The sequence below is a fragment of the Schistocerca serialis genome, chromosome 2 (genome assembly GCF_023864345.2).
Source record: "Schistocerca serialis cubense isolate TAMUIC-IGC-003099 chromosome 2, iqSchSeri2.2, whole genome shotgun sequence".
NCBI classification, from domain to species: domain Eukaryota; kingdom Metazoa; phylum Arthropoda; class Insecta; order Orthoptera; family Acrididae; genus Schistocerca; species Schistocerca serialis.
Window position 1 is genome coordinate 226,236,902 of NC_064639.1, and position 24,956 is coordinate 226,261,857.

The following is a 24,956-nucleotide window of genomic DNA, read 5'->3' on the forward strand; positions in this document are numbered from 1 at the left end:
ACAGTGACGTGGTCAACGTTACCTTGTACAGCAGCAACTTCTGACATTAGGGTTATCGTCAACTGCACGAAGAATTGCTTCGTCCACTGCAGGTGTCCTCGTCGTTCTAGGTCTTCCCCAGTCACGAGTCATAGGCTGGAATGTTCCGTGCTCCCTAAGACGCCAATCAATTGCTTCGAACGTCTTCCTGTCGGGACACCTTCGTTCTGGAAACCTGTCTCGATACAAACATACCGCGCCACGGCTATTGCCCCGTGCTAATCCATACATCAAATGGGCATCTGCCAACTCCGCATTTGTAAACATTGCACTACTGCAAAACCACGTTCGTGATGAACACTAACCTGTTGATGCTACGTACTGATGTGCTTGATGCTAGTACTGTAGAGCAATGAGTCGCATGTCAACACAAGCACCGAAGTCAACATTACCTTCCTTCAATTGGGCCAACTGGCGGTGAATCGAGGAAGTACAGTACATACTGACAAAACTAAAATGAGTTCTAACATGGAAATTAAGTGTTTCCGGACACTTGTCCACATAACATCTTTTCTTTATTTGTGTGCGAGGAATGTTTCCTGAAAGTTGGGCCGTACCTTTTTGTAACACCCTGTATAATGGTATGATGTACCGTAGGAGCACATTAAAAGTGTTTCAATTAAATTGATTCTGCATTATTTCTCTTCCCCTATGTCCTTGGCATTGATGGTAGCAAGTTTGGTCCTCATGCAGTAATTAGTTTCTGTTTTATAATGTGTTAAATTGGGAAAGTTTAATTACAACCACCCGGTACTTCTGTTCTTTGTAGGTTTTGCAAGTCCATTATACAAGTGCCCTACTTTATATATTTAAAATAAAAGAAGTAAAAATAACACTCTGAACTGAACAGAAAATTAAAAAGTTACTCATCAACAGCTGTGGAAGATTAAAATGTTGTCTACCAATATGTATGGTACAAAGAAATTATTTGAATGGTCCACTGATAGGGGGCAGTAAAAGTAATGATTCAAAGCACTGTACACTAAACAGAGTAAGAACCAGTACAAGGATGAAAACGGTCGCCGCATAAAATTGGTTGTAACACTGGCCAACAGTGCAAGAAACTGTTAACAGATGCCTTCAGAAAATATGTCAAGAAGCCTGTGTGAAAGTCCCATTAGGTACAAGTGCATTTCACTTACTGAGAGATTTTCTGCCATTTTCAGCATACTTCTGGAACATTGAACAAAATTTTGGATGTGATGTATCAACTGTGCATCAGTATTAGTGCTGGTGGATCAAGAAAAGTGAATATGCTTTGTTTAGGTACCAGGTGGTAGCTGTACATGATGTCATGAGAGGACAATCTTATCAGACCAGCAGTTATTGCAGATTACATTGCGTCCATAACACAATTTAGAACTGTGTCTCACCGGGAGTGTCTGATGTGGCAAGAATTCTTCACTGGAAGCTGGAATAAGAGAGAAGGTGATGTCAACGCATTAGCTTTCTTTCACAACTCATCAATGTACAGCTCACCTCCAAGTAAAAGACACATTCCTAGGAATGAATGCAGCAAAATTATTTTAATAATGACAGGAGATTCTATTGCACTGCCGGTGACTGTCATTTTGTGGTGTAATGTCGACCATGACAGTGGCAATTACTGATGTGTATCAGATACTAATGAACTCTGGACAGCATGGCGTTCAGAGCCATAGCCTATAGTGACCAAATACATTTGGTGTTTCTTCAGGGAAGGCTGGAAAGTGCAACATACATCGCTATTAACATCCTCCCCATTCTGCTGCTGTTCCTACAATGTCGCAGAGATAGCTTCTGGCGTGAGTGGCAATATCCAAACACATGCTTCCTGTACTACCCAACTCACTCTCCAAAATGTCCATCACAATCAACCGACCTAGGCCCTTTTAAGTATTTGAGAGAAGTGATGGGGCAGTATCCCTTGATCATATGAAACAAGAGGTGCAAGCTGTGTGAAACACTAAAAAAGGAAGGAAGATGACAATTTTAACATCTTGTCAGCAACAAGATCCTTAGAGACTAAGTATAAACTCAGAATAGGGAAGGATGGAACAGGAAATCAGTTGTGTCGTTTTCAAACAAATCATACTGGCACTTATCTTTCGCAATTTTGGAAAAGAACAGAACAAAATACTGAAATTGGTATCCACAACATTCTACACATACCTTTCAGAAAATTGCTGGAAAGCTTTCATTTTTTTATTTTCCACTAGGGTATTAAGCATCGTATTTTGTAGGAAACTCCAAATCTCTAGAAATAATATGTAATAACCCATCAATATTGAATGAACTTTACAGATCAAATCTGTGAATTAAACTCTTTATGTAGAGTATGACATCACTTATGGTTAATATTAAAACTGAGTCAGACATTGCAATATAGATGTATGTACATAAACTACATCTGTATCATTTTGACGCAAAATATTAGAGTTTTTGAGTGCATATGATGTACGAGTGTCAGCAAAACTTAAGATATCTGAGGATGTTATTCGTTGATTATTTTAGCTAATAAGGTTGAGAAACAATAATGAAAGAGAGTTTATTTACACTGTGCTTTACCTAATGAACTATGAGGTGTATACAACATTTAAGCTCTTTTTCCTAAAGTTTTCATTAAGAAACCTGACTAACAGCCACAAATTTAATGTTTTTTTGGAACTTACAAACAAAAAATACCAAATTGTTACAATCTATGTCAAGTAGTAATTATACAGGGATACTATAAATGATCATTCATTTTCAAAGTTTTATATTTTCCACAGCATTATTAGTGCAAAAATATGACTGATGCATGAGTATAACAGTAAACTCAGTGAATCTGCATTGTGTGCACTGGATGGCACTACGAGTGCAGTGTCTTGACAAAATGGCAACAAAGCAAGAAAAGATTTTTCATGTGTTAGAGCATGCAAGATGTTTATCTGTTGAAACAGAGCAGTGTGCATTCATAAGGAAGTATGGAAAAGAACTGCCATGTACACAGAGCACTGTGCACTGGCATTGACAATTTAGGGACACAGGTTATATCTGTAAGTAGAAAATTACCGGTCAGCCAAGTGTACTGGATACAATTATGAAGAGTTTGAGAGAAAGTTTTGTATGCAGTCAAATATTCAGCAATGTAGCAACCTTCCATTTATCTGGAAAGGTTAATCGCCACAACGTGAGAATGTGGGGCACTAAAAATCCTCAGGAAATTTTGGCACTTGAACAAGATATGTGAAAGGTTAATGTTTACTGTGCAATGTCACAGACAAAGCTGTATGGGCAGTTTTTCTTCCGTGGGAAGGCTGTGACGGATACCTCTCAACTTGGTACGTAGCAGTTGTGGTTGTTTTCAAAGTCGACTGCTGATACCAAGAACGTCATCTTCCAACATGACGGGGTACCCCTCACTGGAGCTTCGATATTCATTGCTACCTGAACAATGAACTTGCTGAATTGGGCACAGTGGTGAAGATGATGTGACTATGTTTCTTTGGTCCCTAGGTTGCCTGACCTCGTGCCTTGCGAACTTTTTTCTTTGCAGGTACATTAAGGACCACGTTTACTTACCTCCACTGCCCAGAACACTGGAACATCTTAGAGAACACATCAACGCTGCTGTGATGACCACAGACAGACCGTTACTGCATAAGGTGCGTAGCGAACTTGACTACCACTTGAACATGCGTCATGTGACCAGAAGGGCAATTGCAGAACATTTTTAGAGTGTAAAATGTGGCCCCCTGAAGAAGAAAAGTTAATGCAGTTTTTTCATCATCTTAACTCCATCCATGAGAATATTCGATTTACTATGGAACTAGAGAAAGATGGCTGCCTTCCATTCCTCGATGTTTTGGTTAAACGGAAGAGTGATGGCTCGGTGGGACATTCTGTCTATTGTAAGCCCACTCACACTGATTTGTACTTGCATTCTTCAAGTTGCCATCACCCATCCCAGATCATGAGTGTACTTAAAACCCTTGTGCACAGGGCACATACAGTGTCAAATGCTGAGAATTTGCTTAAGGAACTTGCACATTTGAGGACGGTGTTCAGAGGCAATGGATAGTCGACCCGGGAAATTAACTGGGCCTTCTCAACAAGAGCCAGGAACCGAGAAGTGGATAAAGAGGAGAACGCGCCAGCCAAGTCCCTAGCTTTTCTTCCCTTCGTTGGAAATATCTCCTTCAAGATAGGGAGGATTCTTAATAATTTTCATGTGAAAGTGGTTTTTTGGCCACCTTTTAAGATTTCGAATTTGCTGGGATCGGTGAAGGATGACTTGTACAATACCATGTCAATGTGGTACGGCCTATATAGGACAGACAATGCGTACAGTGGAGGAGCGTTGTACAGAACATCAACATTGCACTCGCCTACTGCAACCCAGTAAGTCTACAGTTGCAGAACATCATATTTCTAACAGACATTCAATGGAGTACGACAAAATTTCGATTTTGGCCACAGCAACAACTTTTGGGGACTCCATTATCAAAGAATCCATTGAAATACGCATTGTGGGAAATCTAATGAACCGTGACAGTGGTTACCAGTTGAATAATGCATGGAATCCCGTCATCTCCGAAATTTGCTCGAGATGAAGACGCCAGAAGACTTCGATAGCTGCGGCCAGCAGCAATACCGATGGCAGCTGAGTATTGCAGTTCCACCAGCGGGAGCGCTGCCGCTGGGCAGTGTGGCCCTTCTGTCTCCGCGACTGCAATGCATGCACGGCAGTACTATCAGCACACTATATAAGACAGAGTGGAGAACATCTTCGTCAGTCCTCGTTCGGCTCACCTGAAGATGGCTGGCAGTTGTCCAGCCGAAATATTGTGCAATGAAGTTTATGATGACCAGCTGCAAGCCCGAAATCTTTTTGAACAAACTTGGTGAGTTTACTGCTCTATTCATGCATCAGTCTAATTTGCATATGTAATACTTTGTAAAACACAGAGCTTTGGAAATAAATGAATCATTTATAGTAGCCCTGTGTGTAGTAATACACTGCATGTGTGCAATGGAAGATATTTATGCTATTCCTATTCTAAGGACTTATGAATTAAGAGATACTGTTTTGGTTGTCGGAACACACTGGTAGCACAGTATAGCATCCAGCTGTTCTAGCATTTCCCTGTTCTTTAACTGTTTCCTACAGAGAAAACTGTGATGATTAAGGCACAGGATTTTTGGATGATTTTTTCAGAAGTGAGTAGTTTGACCCTTACTGAAACAGTTCTCAAAATGTTATTCAGTATCACTACAAATTTAAAGAACTCAACCATTTACCACCCTGTAAATCATTATTCTCCATTACTCTTCACCATCTCACAGACACACAAAACACCGATGATAAAATTACCATCATAGTCTTAATACCAAACAAGAAGTTTAATTACTTATCCTGTCTCTCATGTCACATTCAATGCTAGTTATATTTCAGACAAGAAGTTATACACCAGTTTTATAACACATCATCTTTCATAGAAAGTTAATCATAAAATAATTTACAGTAAAGTCTTTAGGAAGATCATTATAAAATAAAGTACTAAAGCAGAAACTGACAAAATTATTAAATTTGTCAAATATCTGCAACACATGAAATCCATGTTAAAATCTCACTTGTATTTACTACAAGTCATGTGGGCAGTTAAATCTTGGTTTAGGATATATGCACATTAATAAAGTATTATACATTGCAAATTAGTAATTAAAACTTTAGAATCATGTTTGCTTGCTTACTACATGTATAGTCAACACACATCGCACATTCTTCTAAGTCACAGTTTTCATTATTTCCTGGTATGTTTCATTTCTGATCTCTGTGTGGCACACACATTGTTATTATATGAGAGAAGGTATGAACACAAATATTATTATCTACCCCTGCCCCGACCCCGTGAGAAACCACCCCTAGATGGCCCTCCTCTGCCTCGTCCACCAGATGATCCTTTGCCTTTTGGTGGAGGGGATTTTGGTCTCAGTGCTTCTATTCTTTCTGTACAGCCTGTTGTTGTCTGTCCATTGGCAAAATAACTAGCATATAACTCAGCATTAAAATTACTGTTAGTCAATTCAGGCCCTATTGTAAGCCAACCTGGTCTGATTGTACTATCTCGTCCAAAGACATGCAACCTGGAACACAAACACAAAAAAGAAGTACATCAGTGATTGCAGTTGATTTAGTGTAGTGTAGTCCTATCAATAGTCTAGATGAAACATTAATTTAAGAGAAAATAAAACAATTAAAATACTGTAATTTACCATAAATAAAATAAAATGTGTCTTGCTTTATGATATTTTTACATATGGTTGCTCAGGAGTTCAAAGCTTTGTCACAAGATACCACTTATATCACACTCAGAAAAGCTTACTTATAAAGTGGGTCATAAGACCTTATCTTCACTTACTAGTCAGCATTTTTATTCTTTCTTTCTTTGTTCATGTACTTAAGTAGTATATTTAAACCTGATATCTAACTTCGTGGTTTTTGCCACTTATTCTTCCAAAATCTTTTCACAAATTTACTAAGTTCTTTCTTACCATTTCTTGCTAGCCTTCTTTTTAAGTTTCTTCATAGTCTTTGCTTCATTACTAGTGTTCCAGAGGCTAGATCATTTATTATAATTTCATCTGTGATGTCCATGTCTTATAAATCTTCCATAGAGTGTTCTAATCAGCTGATTTTGACTTCCATTGAATCAAAAATACTGAGTTGTATTTTGATGAAGCTATTGTTGAGTATAATACAAAAACAATCATATACACTGAAGTGGAAAAAGTCATACGATAGTGATATGCACGTATACAGATGGAGTAGTATCATGTACGCAAGGTAGAACAGGGCAGTGCATTCGCAAAGTTGTCATTTGTAATCAGGTCATTCATGTGAAAAGCTGTCTGACACGATTATGGCCCGTGACGAGCATAAGAGACTTTGAATGTGGAATGGTAGTTGGTGCTAGATGCGTGGAACATTCAGTTTCATAAATCATTAGGGATTTCAGTATTCCGAGGTCCACAGTGTAAAGAGTGTGCCAAGAATACCAAATTTTGGACATTACCTCTCACCATGGACAACACAGCAGCCAACAGCCTTCACTTAAGGAATGAGAGCAGCAGCATTTGGGTAGAGTTGTCAGTGCTAACAGACAAGCAATGCTCCATGAAGTAGGAAAATATCTGCAGAAATCAATGTGAGTCGTGCGACGACTGTATCTGTTAGGACAATGTGGCAAACTTTGGTGTTAATAGGTTACAGTGGCAGATGACCAACACAAGTGCCTTTGCTAACAGCATGATATCACCTGGGCTTTCGACCATACCGGTTGGACCCTATACTACTGGGAAACTCTGGCCTGGTCAGGTGAGTCCCATTTCAGTTGATAATGGCCCAGGTTAGGGCCTGAGTGTAGCACTGACCCTATGAAGCTATGGACCCACATTGTCAAGGCACTAAGCACGCTGGTGCATGATGGTGTGGGCTGTGTTTACAGGGAATGGACTGAGTGCTCTATTCCAACTGAACCCATCATTTATTGTAAATGGAAATGTTCAGCTGCTTGGAAACCATTTGCAGCCATTCATGGATTTCACGTACCCAAACAATGATGGAATTTTTATGAACAATGTGCCATGTCACTAGACCGCAACTGTTTGTGACTGGCTTGAAGGCTACCCATATTGCCAAATGTGAATCCCATCAAACATTTATGGGACATAATCTAGAGGTCACTCATGCACAAAATCCTGCGTGGCATAGAATGACCTTCAACAATTCTCTCTGATGCATAAAGTGCTTCTGATAAAAGAACTTTCTTTTTATGTAGTAATTCGACATTGCAAGACAATACTTTTTTGTTTGGTTCCATGTGATACTAAATGCCTTCTAAAGTTTGATGGCTCCTACTGAGTTTGCGTTACTGTCCAGCTACAAAGGCATTTGGATTCATCCAGAGTGTTTGCAGGAAGATACCTGTCAGATCATCCCATATTTCATGTTTAATGGCACTGCCTTGCTGTTTTCATGAAGATTTTCTATATAATGGGTTTTCTTGTTAGATATCTGGAAGACTGCCTTTGTCGCAATCTAGTGTAGTTTTTCCATGGCATATTTAGTTTCTAGCCTGGCGATTTCAGTCAGAACAAAAACCACCAAGGAAATGAACGCTGACCATGAAATCCTGTGATATTTAGTTTCTTCTTTGGTCTTAGTGATAACTGCTAAACCCTCATCCAAACGTAACCACTTAACATTCATTTTGCATCCTGAATTTCTGATGTTTATATCTATGATATCTTTTTCCCAATCTCTTGCAATTTTGTTTAGAACCAAAGTAAAGAGCAGGTGGGAGACACTGTCTCCCTTTTGAATGTAAAAAGGCTCAGAGATTTCACCAAAGACATATAGATATAACACTGCATTTGTAAGACTGGAGTAAATTAGTTTTCTGGTCGCCCTATCCACTCTAAGTCTTTCTGGAATGTGAAGAACAGTCTCTCATTCGATAGAATGTAGGACATTTGGAAGAGGACATACAAAAATATCACTTTCTTTAAACATAAATTTAAATTTAACTACACTGTTAGTCCTGAGTTTAAAAGAAAAAGTTGGCATACACTGCTTAAAGACTCATGACATTCACAGCTTTCATTAATGACTATTATATAATTGAGGGGCCTAGTGCCAGAAAGAGCAATGGCATGCATGGCTAAATTTGAGAAAACATGGACTTACTAGACATTAAGTTTTACTACAAATTGATTAACCAAAAAAATTTTATTCCCACTCAATTTTTTGATGTTAATGTGTCTGCCACATAAGCTAACTAGCCACAAAATACAATAAACTGAAAAACAGTTCTTCACTATTTATATCATCTACCACACATTGTTTGGATAATTACATTTTTTACATTTGTCCAGCAAGACATGGTATTTTTGTAGAATGATACTCTGTGTTCTTACCGATACGGTTCTTTGCATTTCTGTCTCTTCTCTTTGTCAGACTGAATGACAGCACACACAATCTGCACAATCAACTGGCACAATATAACTATGTGAAACAGCTGATCTGGTATCTGTGCGCATTGTTTCAACAAAAGGATTTATGAATAGCAGCAGCACCTGTCAAGTGTCGACCAGGAGAAATGCACATATGTTTTGGAGCACTATGGTCCCAGGATATCACTGAAATTCATTTCTTCATGTTCATAGTAAGGGTGATTTTTTATCTTCACTGTTATGACAACAGCTTCACATTCTGCCCCTAAGCAACATATACAGCTCTGTATACTCAAAACGATACATTCCACCCTAAACAGGAATACTTTCCACCACCTTATCAGTCCCTTTCACTGTTACAGGCACATTGTAACATGCCCTAGTTCTCTCAGATAGCACCAAGAAATACTATACAGAGTAAAATCTGTGATATAGGATAAAGGACATATGTAACAATGAGTTTCTATTGGAATGAGTACTTTTAAGTAGGCATCTGCAAATCACTCTGACAAGTCAGTCAAGTTAGACACAAAACAGATTTTTCCCCTTTTTTGTAAAGCAGTTACACAAAAGTTTGAAGCATAATGATGATACGCCTTACATAGTTCACTTTTCTATACCTCTGTGAGCCATTTTGCATAAACTGGAACTTCTCCCAAAGCCAGAATCTGACTTTTATGATGACCAAGAGGACACACTGTAGCTGGTGGCTGGTCTTGCCCCCCTTTCAGGCTCTCACTTGCATTTCATTGCAATTCAATGGACAAATGCTAATTGCTGGTTTCCCTCACAAATGTGCAACACACATATTCTATAATAAATGCCCAGTAGCTATGAGCAGAATGTCTACATTGCTTTGTATCGAAACACTGAGATACAGCTCTGTTAGATGTGGTACACCACAATCATCCACTACTGACAAATCATTAATCATTTTACTTTCAGAACTACATTACTTTCATTTTTTCATTGCTACACAATGCTCTTTTTCTTTCTTTATTTACGGTACAAGATATGAACTGTAAATGAAGCAACAATGAATTTTTATTTTTCCACCTCTCCAGCCTATGTATGTGTTCACATAACTGCATGCAAGAATCACTTGGTGCCTGTCTCCCTATTCCCCCCCCCCCCCACCACCACCACCCCTCTGTCTCTGTCCCTCTCTCTCTCTCTCTCTCTCTCTCTCTCTCTCTCTCTCTCTCTCTCTAATAATCATGTGCCTGTTCAGCAGTTCCCTTTACCTCACTGTAAATGAAGGAAAAAAGATGTTGCTACTGGACACAATAAGGACTCAGATGAAGCCTTTAAATGGAATCTTGCACAGATTGGAAATAACTGATTTAGACAGAGCACAAAAAAATCTAAATGTGAAAAGCCAGATAGTGATATGGGCCCACTCCAACCAAATTTATAAAGCAACAAAAACTTAGAAATGGACTGAGTTTGTTATAATTTGTTGACAACATTGATTATTTTAGTAATAACCAATTATCCTGGGTATTGGAGACACAACATGTTCTTAAAGCAGCATGCTGCATACATGTTCTGCTTTCTAGTAGCCATTTATGAAATTACAGTAGGAATCAACTCATCAGATGAAGCTAAAGGCTGACACATATTTCACTACCTGTTGAATACATATAATCAAGTGTAACAGGTGAGTAGATGTATGTCAAGTCCTCAAACATCTCTTAAATAGAAATGAAATAAAACAAAATAACAAGCTATTATTAAAATAACTATTTCCAATTGATCATTTATGAAAAAGAGAGAGAGAGAGAGAGAGAGAGAGAGAGGCTGCAAAAATCTTTGATGGACTCTTTCTTATGAAAGAAATTTTGAAATCTGTCATTGGAGAAAGGTTAATTAAATGGCATATATTATAGTGAAGCCAGTAACAATCACTGTCAACAGTCAACATACCTATCTATAATACCACCAAGAAATAAAATTATGCACAAGCTAGTCTTAACTTCAACTAATTTAATTTCTCCAAATAAGTGGGACATAGAACAGAAATCACATACCTTCTACTTCCCAAACAGAAGTGTTCAATAATATGGAATATTTCAACAGGTTTTTCCAAGGACCCATATTCTGGCTCCTCAGAGATGATTAAATCAATATCCACATTTGCATGAATAAAATCTCCATCGGTGGATCGCCGAACAGTTCCTTTGATTCCCATCAGACAGTGCTCCTGTTAATGAAATTTACTGAAATGAGTAATTTACAAACAGAGAAAAATGTGTTGTGTCACTGTTCTATTGCAATTTGATATCCTCTCCACAGAATGTCATCTGAGAAGGAGAAGGCCATCAGTCGTGAGTCAAGTCTTTTGATCAAAATTTCCACCATCAATAACTTGGTACTCCATAGTTTTTGCTCTAGTCCCATGTGTCACCCAATCGGTCCACTACTGTGGCTCCCTAGGTACTGCATTGAGGTTGACCCCTCACTCATGATCGAGTGCAATGTCATTCCAAGGTGTAACAGGCAGGAGAAGACTTTCAAAGATTCCAATGGCCAGGTCTCCCTGGTTTGTCTGATGGACAGATTTCGGGCACTATCAGTGGCTGACAAAGATCCTGAACCTGATGCAGTCACTTGCCCTATCCCAGAGGAAGCTTCTTGGCCCACAAGGTCTGGGCATTCACAGAAAGTTGGATCACTGGTAGTTGGGAGCTCCAAAGTTAGATGCGTAATTGAGCCCCTTAGAGATATAGCTGCCATGGAGGGGAAGAAACACAGTGTGCACTCTGTGTGCATACCAGGAGGAGTCATTCCAGATGTGAAATGGGTTCTTCCAGATGATATGAAAAGCACATTGTGCAGCCCACAGCAGGTGGGGTCCCTGTTGGTACCAATAGTGTATGTCACTTTGAATCAGAAGAGATTCTCTCTGGTTTCAGGTAGCTAGCTGAAGTGGAAGACTGCCAGTCTTGCTTGCAAGATGAAGGTGAAGCTCACTACCTGTAGTGCCATTGATGGATCCAATTCTGGTCCTTTGGTACAGTGCTGAGTGGAGGGCCTGAATCAGAGGCTCAGACAACTCTGCAAGCACATATGCTGCCAATTCCCCGGCTTGCGCCACAGGATGGTGAGTTTTCAGGTTTCACTTAATACGTCAAGGGGGTCCACTACACACAGAAATTAGCTACACAGGTAGCTGAGGCTGTGTGGAGGGGACAGGAGCTTTTAGTTTAGAGGTTTTCAGGAAACTACAGAAAGGGCATCAGTCTAAAAGAGCACAGGGCAAACATGGCGAAGGTAGATCTAGGTATCTTAGTCATAAACTGTCATATCTGTGCTGGGAATGAACCAGAGCTTGATGTGCTAATACATAGCACCAAAGCTCAAATCGTTATACGTAGCATAAGCTGGCAAAAGCCAGAGGTAAGTTCAGCTGAAATTTTTACAGAGGAGCTAATGGTGTTCAGAAAAGATAGATTAAATACAATTGGTGGTATGTGTTTCTCGCTGTTTGAAGTAGTTTATCCTGTAGTGAAACTGAAGTAGATAGTTTCTGTGAATTAGCAAGGGTAGAGGTTATACTTGCTTGACAACAACTGGAATAAAAATTTACTGCTCCCCCCCCCCCCCCCTCCCTCTGACTTAGATGATATGGTTGCTGAACACTTCAAAGTAAACTTGAGTCTCACTTCAAAGAGGAACACACATAGTCGACTATAGTTGGTGGTGACTTCAATCTACCCTCAATCTGTTGGCAAAAATGCAGTTTTAAAGTCAATTTGTTAAAAATCGCACAGAATGCTTTTCCTGAAAATTATTTTGAACAATTAATCCAGGAGCCCAGTCAATCAAGGAGCCCCAGTAAATGATTGCAAAAAAATACTTGACTTCTTAGCAGCAAATAATCCTGAGAAAATGGGGAGAATCATGACAGATACAGGGATTAATGACCACAAAGTTGTTTTAACGAGACTGAATACCATAACATCTAAACCCACTAAAAATAAGTGCAAAATATGTCTATTTAAAAAATCAGATAAAAATTCACTTGACACCTTCCTAAGAGACAGTCTCCAATTCTTTCAACAGGAAAAATTCACTTGACACCTTCCTAAGAGACAGTCTCCAATTCTTTCAACATGACTATGTACACATAGACCAGATGTGGTTTGAATTCAAGGAAACAGTATCAACAGCAACTGAGAAATATATAACACACAATTTAATATGACATGGTACTGATCCCCCATTGTACGCAAAGCAAAACACTGTTGCAGAAGCAACAAAAGAAACATGCCAAATTTTAATGAGCATAAAATCCCTAAGATTGCTGAAGTTTTACAGAAGCACAAAATTTAGTGCAGACTTCAATGTAAGATACTTTGAATAGTTCCCACAATGAAACTCTGTCAAAATCCGGCTGTAAACCCAGAGAAATTGTGGCCTTATGTAAAGTACACCAGCAGCAAGAAAACAAAAACCATCACTGTGCAATAACAATGATATTACTGATGACAGTGCTACTAAAGCAGTTACCAAATACAGTTTTTCAAAATTCCTTCCCCAAAGAAGATGAAGTAAGTATTCCAGAATTCGAATCAAGAACAACTGCCAAAATAAGTAACTTAGAAGTAGATGTCCCTGGTGTAGTGAAGCAACTTAAATCACTTAATAAAGGCAAGGCCTCCAGTCCAGACTGAACACCAGACAGATTCCTTTCAGAGTACGCTGATACAACAGCTCCATTCATGCAACCGTATACAACTTCTCGCTTGTCGAAAGATCTATACCTAAAGACTGAGATGAGGCACAAGTCACACTAATACCCAAGAAAGGAAATACGAGTAATCCACTGAATTACAGATCCATATCACAAACATCGATTTGCAGTAGGATTTTGGTACATATACTGTTTTCAAACATTATGAACTGCCTGAAAGAAAATGATTTTTGTTTTGTCTTGCTGCTGGTGTACTCAACATAAGGCCAGAATCTCTCTGGGTTTTCAGCCGGATTTTGACACAGAGTTTCATTGTGCGAACTATTCAAAGTATCTTACATTGAAGTCTGCACTAATTTGAAATAGCCAACGTGGATTCACAAAATATCATTCTCATGAAACACAACTACTTCTTTATTCTCATGAACAAATGTCTGCTTGTGTCTGTGTATGTGCGGATGGATATGTGTGTGTGTGCGCGAGTGTATACCCCTTCTTTCCCCCTAAAGTACGTCTTTCCGCTCCTGGGATTGGAATGACTCCTTACCCTCTCCCTTAAAACCCACATCCTTTCGTCTTTCCCTCTCCTTCCCTCTTTCCTGATGAGGCAACAGTTTGTTGCGAAAGCTTGAATTTTGTGTGTGTGTTTGTGTTTGTTTGTGTGTCTATCGACCTGCCAGCACTTTCGTTCGGTAAATCACATCATCTTTGTTTTTAAATATATTTTTCCCACGTGGAATGTTCCCCTCTATTATATTGATATCATTAATTTGAACCCAACAATTACGTTTGTTATTGTCACTGTTGCATTTCGAAATCTTTTCTGTCGTCTTATTTTCTCTTTCTGTTTTTGCCAGTAGTTTCACTTTGTATTCACCTTCTTTTTACCGTAATCTGCTATACAATTTTATCCCGCCTATATATACTCAATAACACGTAACCCACTTCCAAACCACAACCAAAAAAATTTTTTTTGCCGCTTTCAACACTACCGCTGCTATAAAATCCACCATTTCTAGTTCACAAACAGTTCCTTTCACCTTTATACAACTATTTCGGCTAGTTCTAATAACTTTCGCTTTATTTCCATTTCCGTTTTTCCCACATCACTGATAATTTTTAGCCGCTTCCCCCAGGTTTTAACGTCATTATTTCTTCGTCAGACAATTGTTAGCCTCATTTTCATAATCTGCCACCACAAAACCACTCCTTTTAATATATTACACGCAGTTTTTTCGAAATTTTCCCTAATTTCTCCGTCCTTTAACGTGTTTTGGCGGCAACACAACCACCTAACCTTTGTGCACATCGTTGTCTACCAACCCAAGTCCAACATAGTCCAGCTGTAACCAACAGCTTTTTGCCTTTTTTCACACCAGATCTCCAGTTACTTTCCAGTTCACCTTTATCTCTCCCCATATATTTTTATTTTCATTTTCATTTCAGCCTCATGTTACACTTTCCACCTTCTAATACCATGTCACCCTCACAACACCCCCACAATGACCCCATTAAGTTTTATTTACATTCCCTCCGCAAACATGCCTTCGCCCTAGCCAGATTACACTCCCATATTCTATTTTCTCAAGCTTGTCTGACATTTGGCATTACCCCCAAAGGCCTCACACTTAAAGTTCCCATCTCTGGCTGCAACCCTTCTTTCCATCAGTCCCTATACCAGTTCCAAACTGAACAATCCATTGCCCTCACCCACCTAACCCTTCACCTACACATCAACTCAGCCAAAGCCGGCCGCGGTGGTCTAGCGGTTCTGGCGCTGCAGTCCGGAACCGCGGGACTGCTACGGTCGCAGGTTCGAATCCTGCCTTGGGCATGGGTGTGTGTGATGTCTTTAGGTTAGTTAGGTTTAAGTAGTTCTAAGTTCTAGGGGACTTATGACCTAAGATGTTGAGTCCCATAGTGCTCAGAGACATTTTTTGAACTCAGCCAATGAACACACCCGTCAACTCCTATCCTTAATAAAAGTCCTTAATCTTTCCTCTCCCACATCCACACCGGCTGTTCAGAGCATCCTCCTACAGGCCAACCGTAAATTAGAACAGCATGCCACCCTCCACCTCAAAAAACTATCCAATCTCCTGGTTTCCCACCTCCGGAAAGGCAACTCACTCACCCTTCACAACCTTTCCAGCAAACCTCAACCTCCTCTCATTGCACACAAACCCAGTCTCTCCCATCTACTCAATCTCCCACTTCCAGCTCCACTCCCTCCAAAACCTCAAAATTCCAATCAACACAATCTGGAACCACAACACCCTAATTCAGTAGTTAACCTTTCCTCCAAACCTCTCTCCCAATCCGAAACCTCTGTCCTATCCAAAGGGCTCACCTTCAGCCCCACTCCCAGATTCAACCAAACAGCCCTCGTCAAAGATTTACTGTCCTACACTCGTACTCTCTGCTGGAAATATCACTTTGCCACGAAGAAAAATGATCCTAATCCTACTCCTAATGATCCAACTCCCCAAGACACCATCCAAATTGAACCCTGCCTGGAACAGTTCCGTCCTCCGTCGCAGCGGGACCGACCTCCTCTTCCTCAAAATCACCCTCTCCAAACCTTCCAGGAATTCCTGACTTCCAGCTTTGCATCTCAGTCCTTCTTAAAAAACCTTAATTCTACTCCCAACATCACCACTGCTGAAGCCCAGGCTATCCGTGATCTGAAGGCTGACCAATCCATCGTCATTCTTCCGGCGGACAAGCGTTCCATGACCGTGGTACTTGATCGTCGGGAGTATGTGGCTGAGGGACTGCGTCAGCCTTCAGACAACACCACATACAAAGTTTGCCATTGGCCAAGGTAATCCCATTCCCGATGTCCAGGCGGAGCTTCAAGGAATCCTCAGAACCTTAGGCCCCCTGCAAAACCTTTCACCTGACTCCATCAACCTCCTGACCCCACCGACACCCCGCACCCCTACCTTCTACCTACTTCCTAAAATCCACAAACCCAATCATCCCGGCCACCCCATTGTAGCTGGTTACCAAGCCCCCACAGAACGTATCTCTGCCTACATAGATCAACACCTTCAACCCATTACATGCAGTCTCCCATCCTTCATCAAAGACACCAACCACTTTCTCGAATGCCTGGAATCCTTACCCAATCTGTTACCCCCGGAAACCATCCTTGTAACCATTGATGCCACTTCCTTATACACAAATATTCCGCACATCCAGGGCCTCACTGTGATGGAGCACTTCCTTTCACGTCGATCACCTGCCACCCTACCTAAAACCTCTTTCCTCATCACCTTAGCCAGCTTCATCCTGACCCACAACTTCTTCACTTTTGAAGGCCAGCCATACCAACAATTAAAGGGAACAGCCATGGGTACCAGGATGGCCCCCTCGTACGCCAACCTATTCATGGGTCGCTTAGAGGAAGCCTTCTTGGTTACCCAGGCCTGCCAACCCAAAGTTTGGTACAGATTTATTGGTGACATCTTCATGATCTGGGCTCACAGTGAAGAAGAACTCCAGAATTTCCTCTCCAACCTCAACTCCTTTGGTTCCATCAGATTCACTTGGTCCTACTCCAAATCCCATGCCACTTTCCTGGATGTTGACCTCCACCTGTCCAATGGGCAGCTTCACACGTCCGTCCACATCAAACCCACCAACAAACAACAGTACCTCCATTATGACAGCTGCCACCCATTCCACATCAAACGGTCCCTTACCTACAGCCTAGGTCTTCGTGGCAAACGAATCTGCTCCAGTCCGGAATCCCTGAACCATTACACCAACAACCTGACAACAGCTTTCGCATCCCGCAACTACCCTCCCGACCTGGTACAGAAGCAAATAACCAGAGCAACTTCCTCATCCCCTCAAACCCAGAATCCCCCACAGAAGAACCACAAAAGTGCCCCACTTGTGACAGGATACTTTCCAGGACTGGAGCAGACTCTGAATGTGGCTCTCCAGCAGGGATACGACTTCCTCAAATCCTGCCCTGAAATGAGATCCATCCTTCATGAAAGCCTCCCCACTCCACCAAGAGTGTCTTTCCGCCATCCACCTAACCTTCGTAACCTGTTAGTTCATCCCTATGAAATCCCCAAACCACCTTCCCTACCCTCTGGCTCCTATCCTTGTAACCGCCCCCGGTGTAAAACCTGTCCCATGCACCCTCCCACCACCACCTACTCCAGTCCTGTAACCCGGAAGGTGTACACGATCAAAGGCAGAGCCACATGTGAAAGCACCCACGTGATTTACCAACTGACCTGCCTACACTGTGATGCATTCTATGTGGGAATGACCAGCAACAAACTGTCCATTCGCATGAATGGACACAGGCAGACAGTGTTTGTTGGTAATGAGGATCACGCTGTGGCTAAGCATGCCTTGGTGCACGGCCAGCACATCTTGGCACAGTGTTACACCGTCCGGGTTATCTGGATGCTTCCCACCAACACCAACCTATCCGAACTCCGGAGATGGGAACTTGCTCTTCAATATATCCCCTCTTCTCGTTACCCACCAGGCCTCAATCTCCGCTAATTTCAAGTTGCCGCCACTCATACCTCACCTGTCATTCAACATCATCTTTGCCTCTGCACTTCCGCCTCGACTGACATCTCTGCCCAAACTCTTTGTCTTTAAATATGTCTGCTTGTGTCTGTATATGTGTGTTTGTGTGCGAGTGTATACCCGTCCTTTTTTCCCCCTAAGGTAAGTCTTTCCGCTCCCGGGATTGGAATGACTCCTTACCCTCTCCCTTAAAACCCACATCCTTTCGTCTTTCCCTCTCCTTCCCTCTTTCCTGATGAGGCAACAGTTTGTTGCGAAAGCTTGAATTTCGTGTGTATGTTTGTACATACACACAAAATTCTAGCTTTCGCAACCAATGGTTGCTTCGTCGGGAAAGAGGGGGGAAGGTGAGGGAAATACGAAAGGATGTGGGTTTTAAGGGAGAGGGTAAGGAGTCATTCCAATCCCGGGAGCGGAAAGACTTACCTTGGGGGCACACTGGACTCGCATTCGGGAGGACGACGGTTGAATCCCGTCTCCGGCCATCCTGATTTAGGTTTTCCGTGATTTCCCTAAATCGCTTCAGGCAAATGCCGGGATGGTTCCCTTCAAAGGGCACGGCCGATTTCCTTCCCTCAGCCGAGCTTGTGCTCCGTCTCTAATGACCTCGTTGTCAACGGGACGTTAAACACTAATCTCCTCCTCCTCCTCCTTACCTTGGGGCAAAAAAGGACAGGTATACACTCGCACACACACGCACATATCCATCCACACATACACAGACACAAGCAGACATTTCAGCTTGTGTCTGTGTATGTGCCGATGGATGTGTGTGTGTGTGTGTGTGTGTGTGTGTGTGTGTGTGCGCGCGAGTGTGTACCTGTCCTTTTTTCCCCCTAAGGTAAGTCTTTCCGCTCCCGGGACTGGAATGACTCCTTACCCTCTCCCTTAAAACCCACATCCTTTCGTCTTTCCCTCTCCTTCCATCTTTCCTGACGAAGCAACCATTCGTTGCGAAAGCTAGAGTTTTGTGTGTATGTATGTGTCTGTTTGTGTTTCTATCGACCCGCCAGCACTTTCGTATGGTAAGTCACATCATCTTTGTTTTTAAATATATTTTTCCCGTGTGGAAAAATGGAAATTGACTTAAATAATGAAAAGTTCAAAAGGAATCCACTAAATTTTGGTTTCACAATAAATCGCACAAGTCTGAAGGCCGTAAATTTCATTAAATACTTAGGGATTACAATCACAAATAACTTAAATTGGAATGATCACACAGATAATATTGTGGGGAAAGCAAACGAAAGACTGTAGTTTATTGGTAGAACACTTAGACAATCCAACAGATCTACTATAGAGAATGCTTACATTACACTTGACCACCCTCTTCTGCAGTACTACTGTGCAGTGTGGGATCCGCATTAGAGTGAGTTAACGGAAGACATCAAAAAAAGTTTAAAGAAGGGAAGCTTGTTTTGTATTGTCACAAAATAGGGGAGAGAGTGCCACGGATATGATATGCAAATTGGGGTGGCAATCATTAATACAAAGGCGTTTTTCATTGCAGCAAGATATCACGAAATTTCAATCACAAATTTTTCCTCAGTATGTGGAAATATTTTGTTGGCACCCACCTATATAGGAAGATACATCTCTGTCAGCCTGTTTGAAGTTGGTACAGCACTAGGTTTTCTTCAGAGACATAAGACGCTTTGGGAAACTGACTTGGACTTATTCTATTTCCAGACAGCTGGCAATTGGTGGTATGTCATCTGCAAAACAATGCCACATTTTCGTATAACATTAACCTAATTTCAGCTTACATGTTCCACGTTTCACAAGTATTTGAGCACAAGTTGTCGTGAAAACCTCAGAATCAAATGGCTTTGTTGTACCAAGTGCAGCAAAAAATCTTTGCCCCACATTGGGACTTGTTCTGCTGTTCTGTGCAAGACAACAGACCTAGACTGATGTTATTGAAAATCAGAACTTTGATTATCAACTTTGTTGCAAACCAAGCATTTAACATCATATCGTTAAATATTGATAAAGACAATCAATTATGAACGGGTTCTAATCGAATTTGCATACCATGCAGTTCTTTCAGTAATTTTGGATTTAATGTGATGATAAATTCTGATGATGAAATGATTTTTATTTAATGATTAAAAACATAACATAGCAGACAAAGAGGTGTATAACTTCTATGGGTCAAGATGGTTGACTATGTTCATGAATAAAGGTTGATTCATGCAATGTCCTATCCATCTGGTCACTCTGTGAATCCACTATCAGTAGAACATTAGTTTCCTGGGCATAAGGCTTCAGAATATAGTTCAAATATGTCTGGTACACTTCAGAAATACTTTATAGATTTTGAGATAACTTAGATAGCCAAGTTCGCAGCTCGTGGTCTCGCAGTAGCGTTCTCACTTCCTGAGCACAGGGTCCTGGGTTCAATTACCGGCAGAGTCAAGGATTTTCACCTGCCTCAAGATGACTGGGTGTTGTGTCATCTTCATCATCATCATTCATCCCCATTACGGTCGGAGGAAGGCAATGGCAAACCACCTCCATTAGGACCTTGCCTAGTAAGCCAATGAGGTCTCCCGCACCGTTCCCCTACCCTCTGTCAAGAAGCATGGGACTTCATTTCCACTTTTCTCCTCCCCCCCCTCCCCCCCCCCCCCCCCAGATAGCCAACTTGGTCCAATACAGTAGTACTGGGGTGTCATTTATTGCACAAACTGTGATGGAGACGCATTGGAAGATTGGAGGAAAATTTAAACTCCGCTAGAGATGATTATGAGATTCATCCTTCAGTTATTCATAGAGTGTGGTTACAATTGCTAACACATGCCATATTCATTGTTATGCATGTAAAGACATGACAACTAGATTTCTCCTTGTTGCAACAACCTGAGGGATGGTACCACTGAATACTGAATCCATATATACAGAACAAAAGAATAAGATGAAGTAATTGTTAGATCATACTGAAGAAACAGACATAAATTTGATGCTTCTGTGGCAGGCTGCACAGTCATATTAGACTATTAACCATGGTGTTTTCCTACAATTTTTCAGAATCTACTAAAACATCAAGACAGAATAAATAATGCAACAAAAAATAATCAATCCTGGCCCTTTTAGAATCTACAGTAAGCTATTCTATCTGCTTCGTAAATATTTCCTGTAGAATGAATTGATCAAACAGCATTCTACATCGCAGATTCAAAAATATTTGGAAATGGGGAACCAGTTTCATTTCAAAGGAATACAGTGTTGTTCCATAAAACGCTTCCCAAAAGTTACAAAAATGAGAATTGTTGACAAGAAATCCATTTTTAACTCTTCCCAAATAAGTTATTTCATCAAAGTATGACCTTACACAATTCAGATCATTACAACATTTAATAATTTAGCAGCTACTGCTACTACTGCTCCTGCCAGCATTTTTACTGTTGAAGCTTTAAATACAAAAATAATAATATTGACATTACTTAGCTCCACGGATATCAGAGAAGCTTCTCATCACTTTGGAGGAATAAAACAAGAAAGTAATATACAGTGTATTATTGGTGGTAGAGATCTGGTGGAAACTTAAATGATAGTGTAATATTTGAATTATTGTGAAGTCAAGTAACAAAAACCTTAAATTTTTAATCTATGTAGCTGAAGAAGGTGAAGAAATTAATCAGAAAAATCTTCTTTTGTGTGAAGTACACTCCAACAAAAGGAAAAATAATGACCAAACACTCAAAATGGTAAGATATGTCTCTCTATAAGACTATATAGTGTTGTTGAACAGTAGAAATATTTCTGGTGTTTTCCATTCAAAAATAACATTACACATTAAAAGCTACAACACTTACCTTTGTTCTCTGGAAAACAGCCTTTGGTTCTAAATTTTTTGAGTGTGATGGATTATTAATATTTGTACGGATCCAACAAATGTCCTCACACCGACGAAATCCCCACTTTCGTAGGCAAACTCTGCCCATGTCCAAACCTTCAGAAGATCCACACCAAAGAAAAACAAAACTGCGTGCAGCTGCTACTTCTCCAACATCAAGCTGCATTATCTTGCAAAAACAAAGAAATCAGAATGTTCAAAGAGCAACACGTCATAATTTAGGAAGCACTACATATTCACTTCACAAAAATCTCTAATAGAAAACAAGCCTAGCAATAACAGAAATTTCTAAATAGAACAATATGTAAAATACAGAAAAGATAACTCACCTATGGCAGATTGATATGTTATGCATAGATACATGTAACAGACAACAGTGTTCACTAGCTTCTGAGCTCTGGTTCTTTTTCGAGTGGTAAGTACACACATTCACACACAACCACACATGACCATGGCTGCGCTAGTGTGCATTTGGCTATTGTGTGGGTTTGATTGTGGGTGTGAATGTATGCTCTTCCTCCTTGAAAAAGAGCCAGGGCTCAGGAACTAGCAAAGATTGTTTTCTGTTATGTGTGTATATGAACCACACATCAGTCTGCTGCAAGCGAATAGTTGTATTTTCCATATGTCATGTAACAGGAAATGAGTAAATGTATATCCTTTAGAAACAATTAGAAAATTATGCACATGAAAGCACCCTATGTATATTTTTAATTCAATTTTTTAACTAACGGAAAAGAGACAGGAAAGCAGAAATTATTTTTCAGTCGATAAGAAATGACAACACCAATACAATCGAAGATTTATTTTCAATAGATATGTCTCTGTTTAAAATGAAGCATATCAGAAGCTGAGAAAGCTGTAACAACTATGGAGTCAATAATGCTGAGAAAATCCTCTGTATTCATTGTTAAAACGAATTATTGCAATTTCTGTTAAGAATCGAACAAAATTTCGATGGACAGTTAACAAGTATTCCATTAGGGTTGAGCAACTTGTACTCAAGACAAGAGGCCCATCATTTGTCACATCTGTGTTCTTCAAGAAATTGTGCTTACAATAGTGTCAGATTAATGTGCAGAAAAGCTTTCCTCAATTTAACATTACAGTTACCAGAAGAAAGATTACATTCAGCATTGACAAGAGAAACATTAGTTGGTGAGTTTTTCTTAATGTTTGTGAAAGCAGACAGGAAGTCAACCTGTGGTATTACCTCCAAAGTCTGCTGTATCACAAAGAATAGGAGAACACTTGCTAAGACATAAAGTAAAAATCACTTAGTTTAGTTGTGACAGTCTAATTGGTGGCTGGACTGAGGATTTCTTGGTTGGGATGGTGCAAGAATTTATCTCGGACACAGTCATCAACAGATGCAAAAGTAGCTTCTGGCATGCCTGAATGAAGCATTTTGGGATCCTTGCTGTTCATGTTGTATATTAATTATCTGACAGACAGTTTTAACAGTAACCTCAGTTTTTTTATGATACATCTATCTATAATGAAGTATTATCCAAAAAAGAAGCATAAATATCATTCAGATCTTGATAAGGTAGCAAGACACAAGAGTGGTGCATGGATTGGCAACTTGCTTCAAATGCTCAGAAATGTACAACTGTGCACTTCACAAAATGCAGAAAGATAGTGCCCTATGACTACAATATCAACAAAAAATTATACTTGAAATCAGTCAACTCACATGACTGACCGCGTGGAACAATTTGTGGGCACATGAAGTGAAATGATCACATAGGTTAGTCATATGTAAATCAGGCACAGACTTTGGTTCACTGGTAGGATCTTAGGAAAATGCAATCAGTCTTTAAAGGTGATTAGTTATAAGACTCTTGTGTGAACTACCCTAGAATACTGCTCAAGTGTTTGAGATCTGTTGCACAGCAGAATAGTATTAGGGTGAAGAACAAAATTTTTGAGCTGCCTGGAGAGACATCTAGGCATAGCATGCCTGCCCAGTATGCAATGGTTGCATAACGAGTGTAAAAGTCAGCATGGTGACATTGCAAAGAAAGAGGAACAATATTTTGTAAGGTGGTAGCATTGAGTAACTACATCTACAGATTATGCAAGAATGTCTTTAAGGCAGAAAAACTTGCATAAAAGAAGGCTCTACAGATTATGCAAGAATGTCTTTAAGGCTGAAAAACTTGCATAAAAGAAGGCTCTGAAGCTCTGAAACTAAATGTTTGTCCAGTAGAGAATGCTTAAAGGCTCAAAAGAACTGGAGCACATTTGGTCACTCACTTGGGGGAATCATGTCATCAATCACTGTATAAATCTCCCCTTCCTTCCACTCAGTACTCAGAATCTAGTTTTTCCATCCGCCTCACTGATACTGATGGGAAGCCAGTTCTGTTAGTTGCCAGATGACCTGTTGACATACAACAAAGTGGTGCCAAACTGCTGCCAGTTTTGGACTCTACTTCTATGAGTCTGCAGCTCTCTGGCTGTGGGGGGGGGGGAGAACTTCAGTTCTGTAGGTTGCTATCCCTGCCAGTCACAACGGTGACTGACTGAAAATGAGGGTTGGGCAGATTTTATGTGGATAAAGAACTGATCTGTCTGAATGCAAACTATGTAACTTGGGAGCAGGGTGCCTGGTGCCACCACTCTGGCAGTGCGTGTACCACATTACCATCTGTATGCTGGGATCACCTCTCAAGCTACCTCCGTATCACTGTTCGAGACTTCTGCCTTCTTGCTAGCACAGCAACCACCAACACGGATATGCAGATTACTGGTTACAAGCCTAAGCACGACTACAGTCAGTGAGAGCTTCAGTGGACATCCTCAGTCACATTAGGTTGT

At 40.5% G+C, this 24,956-nt stretch overlaps 1 protein-coding gene across 1 annotated transcript in view; it reads right to left on the minus strand.

Annotated features, from left to right (window-relative positions):
• Nucleotides 1-2,398: 2,398 nt before the first annotated feature.
• LOC126456976 (N6-adenosine-methyltransferase non-catalytic subunit) overlaps nt 2,399-24,956 on the minus strand; it is a 68,309-nt gene continuing 45,751 nt past the window's right edge. The window contains exons 5-7 of the mRNA XM_050092920.1: nt 22,093-22,302; nt 11,046-11,218; nt 2,399-6,147 (exon numbers count right to left, since the gene is read on the minus strand). Coding sequence (XP_049948877.1) covers nt 5,889-6,147; nt 11,046-11,218; nt 22,093-22,302 — 642 coding nt within the window. The 3' untranslated portion in view covers nt 2,399-5,888. The remainder of the gene's footprint in view (nt 6,148-11,045; nt 11,219-22,092; nt 22,303-24,956) is intronic.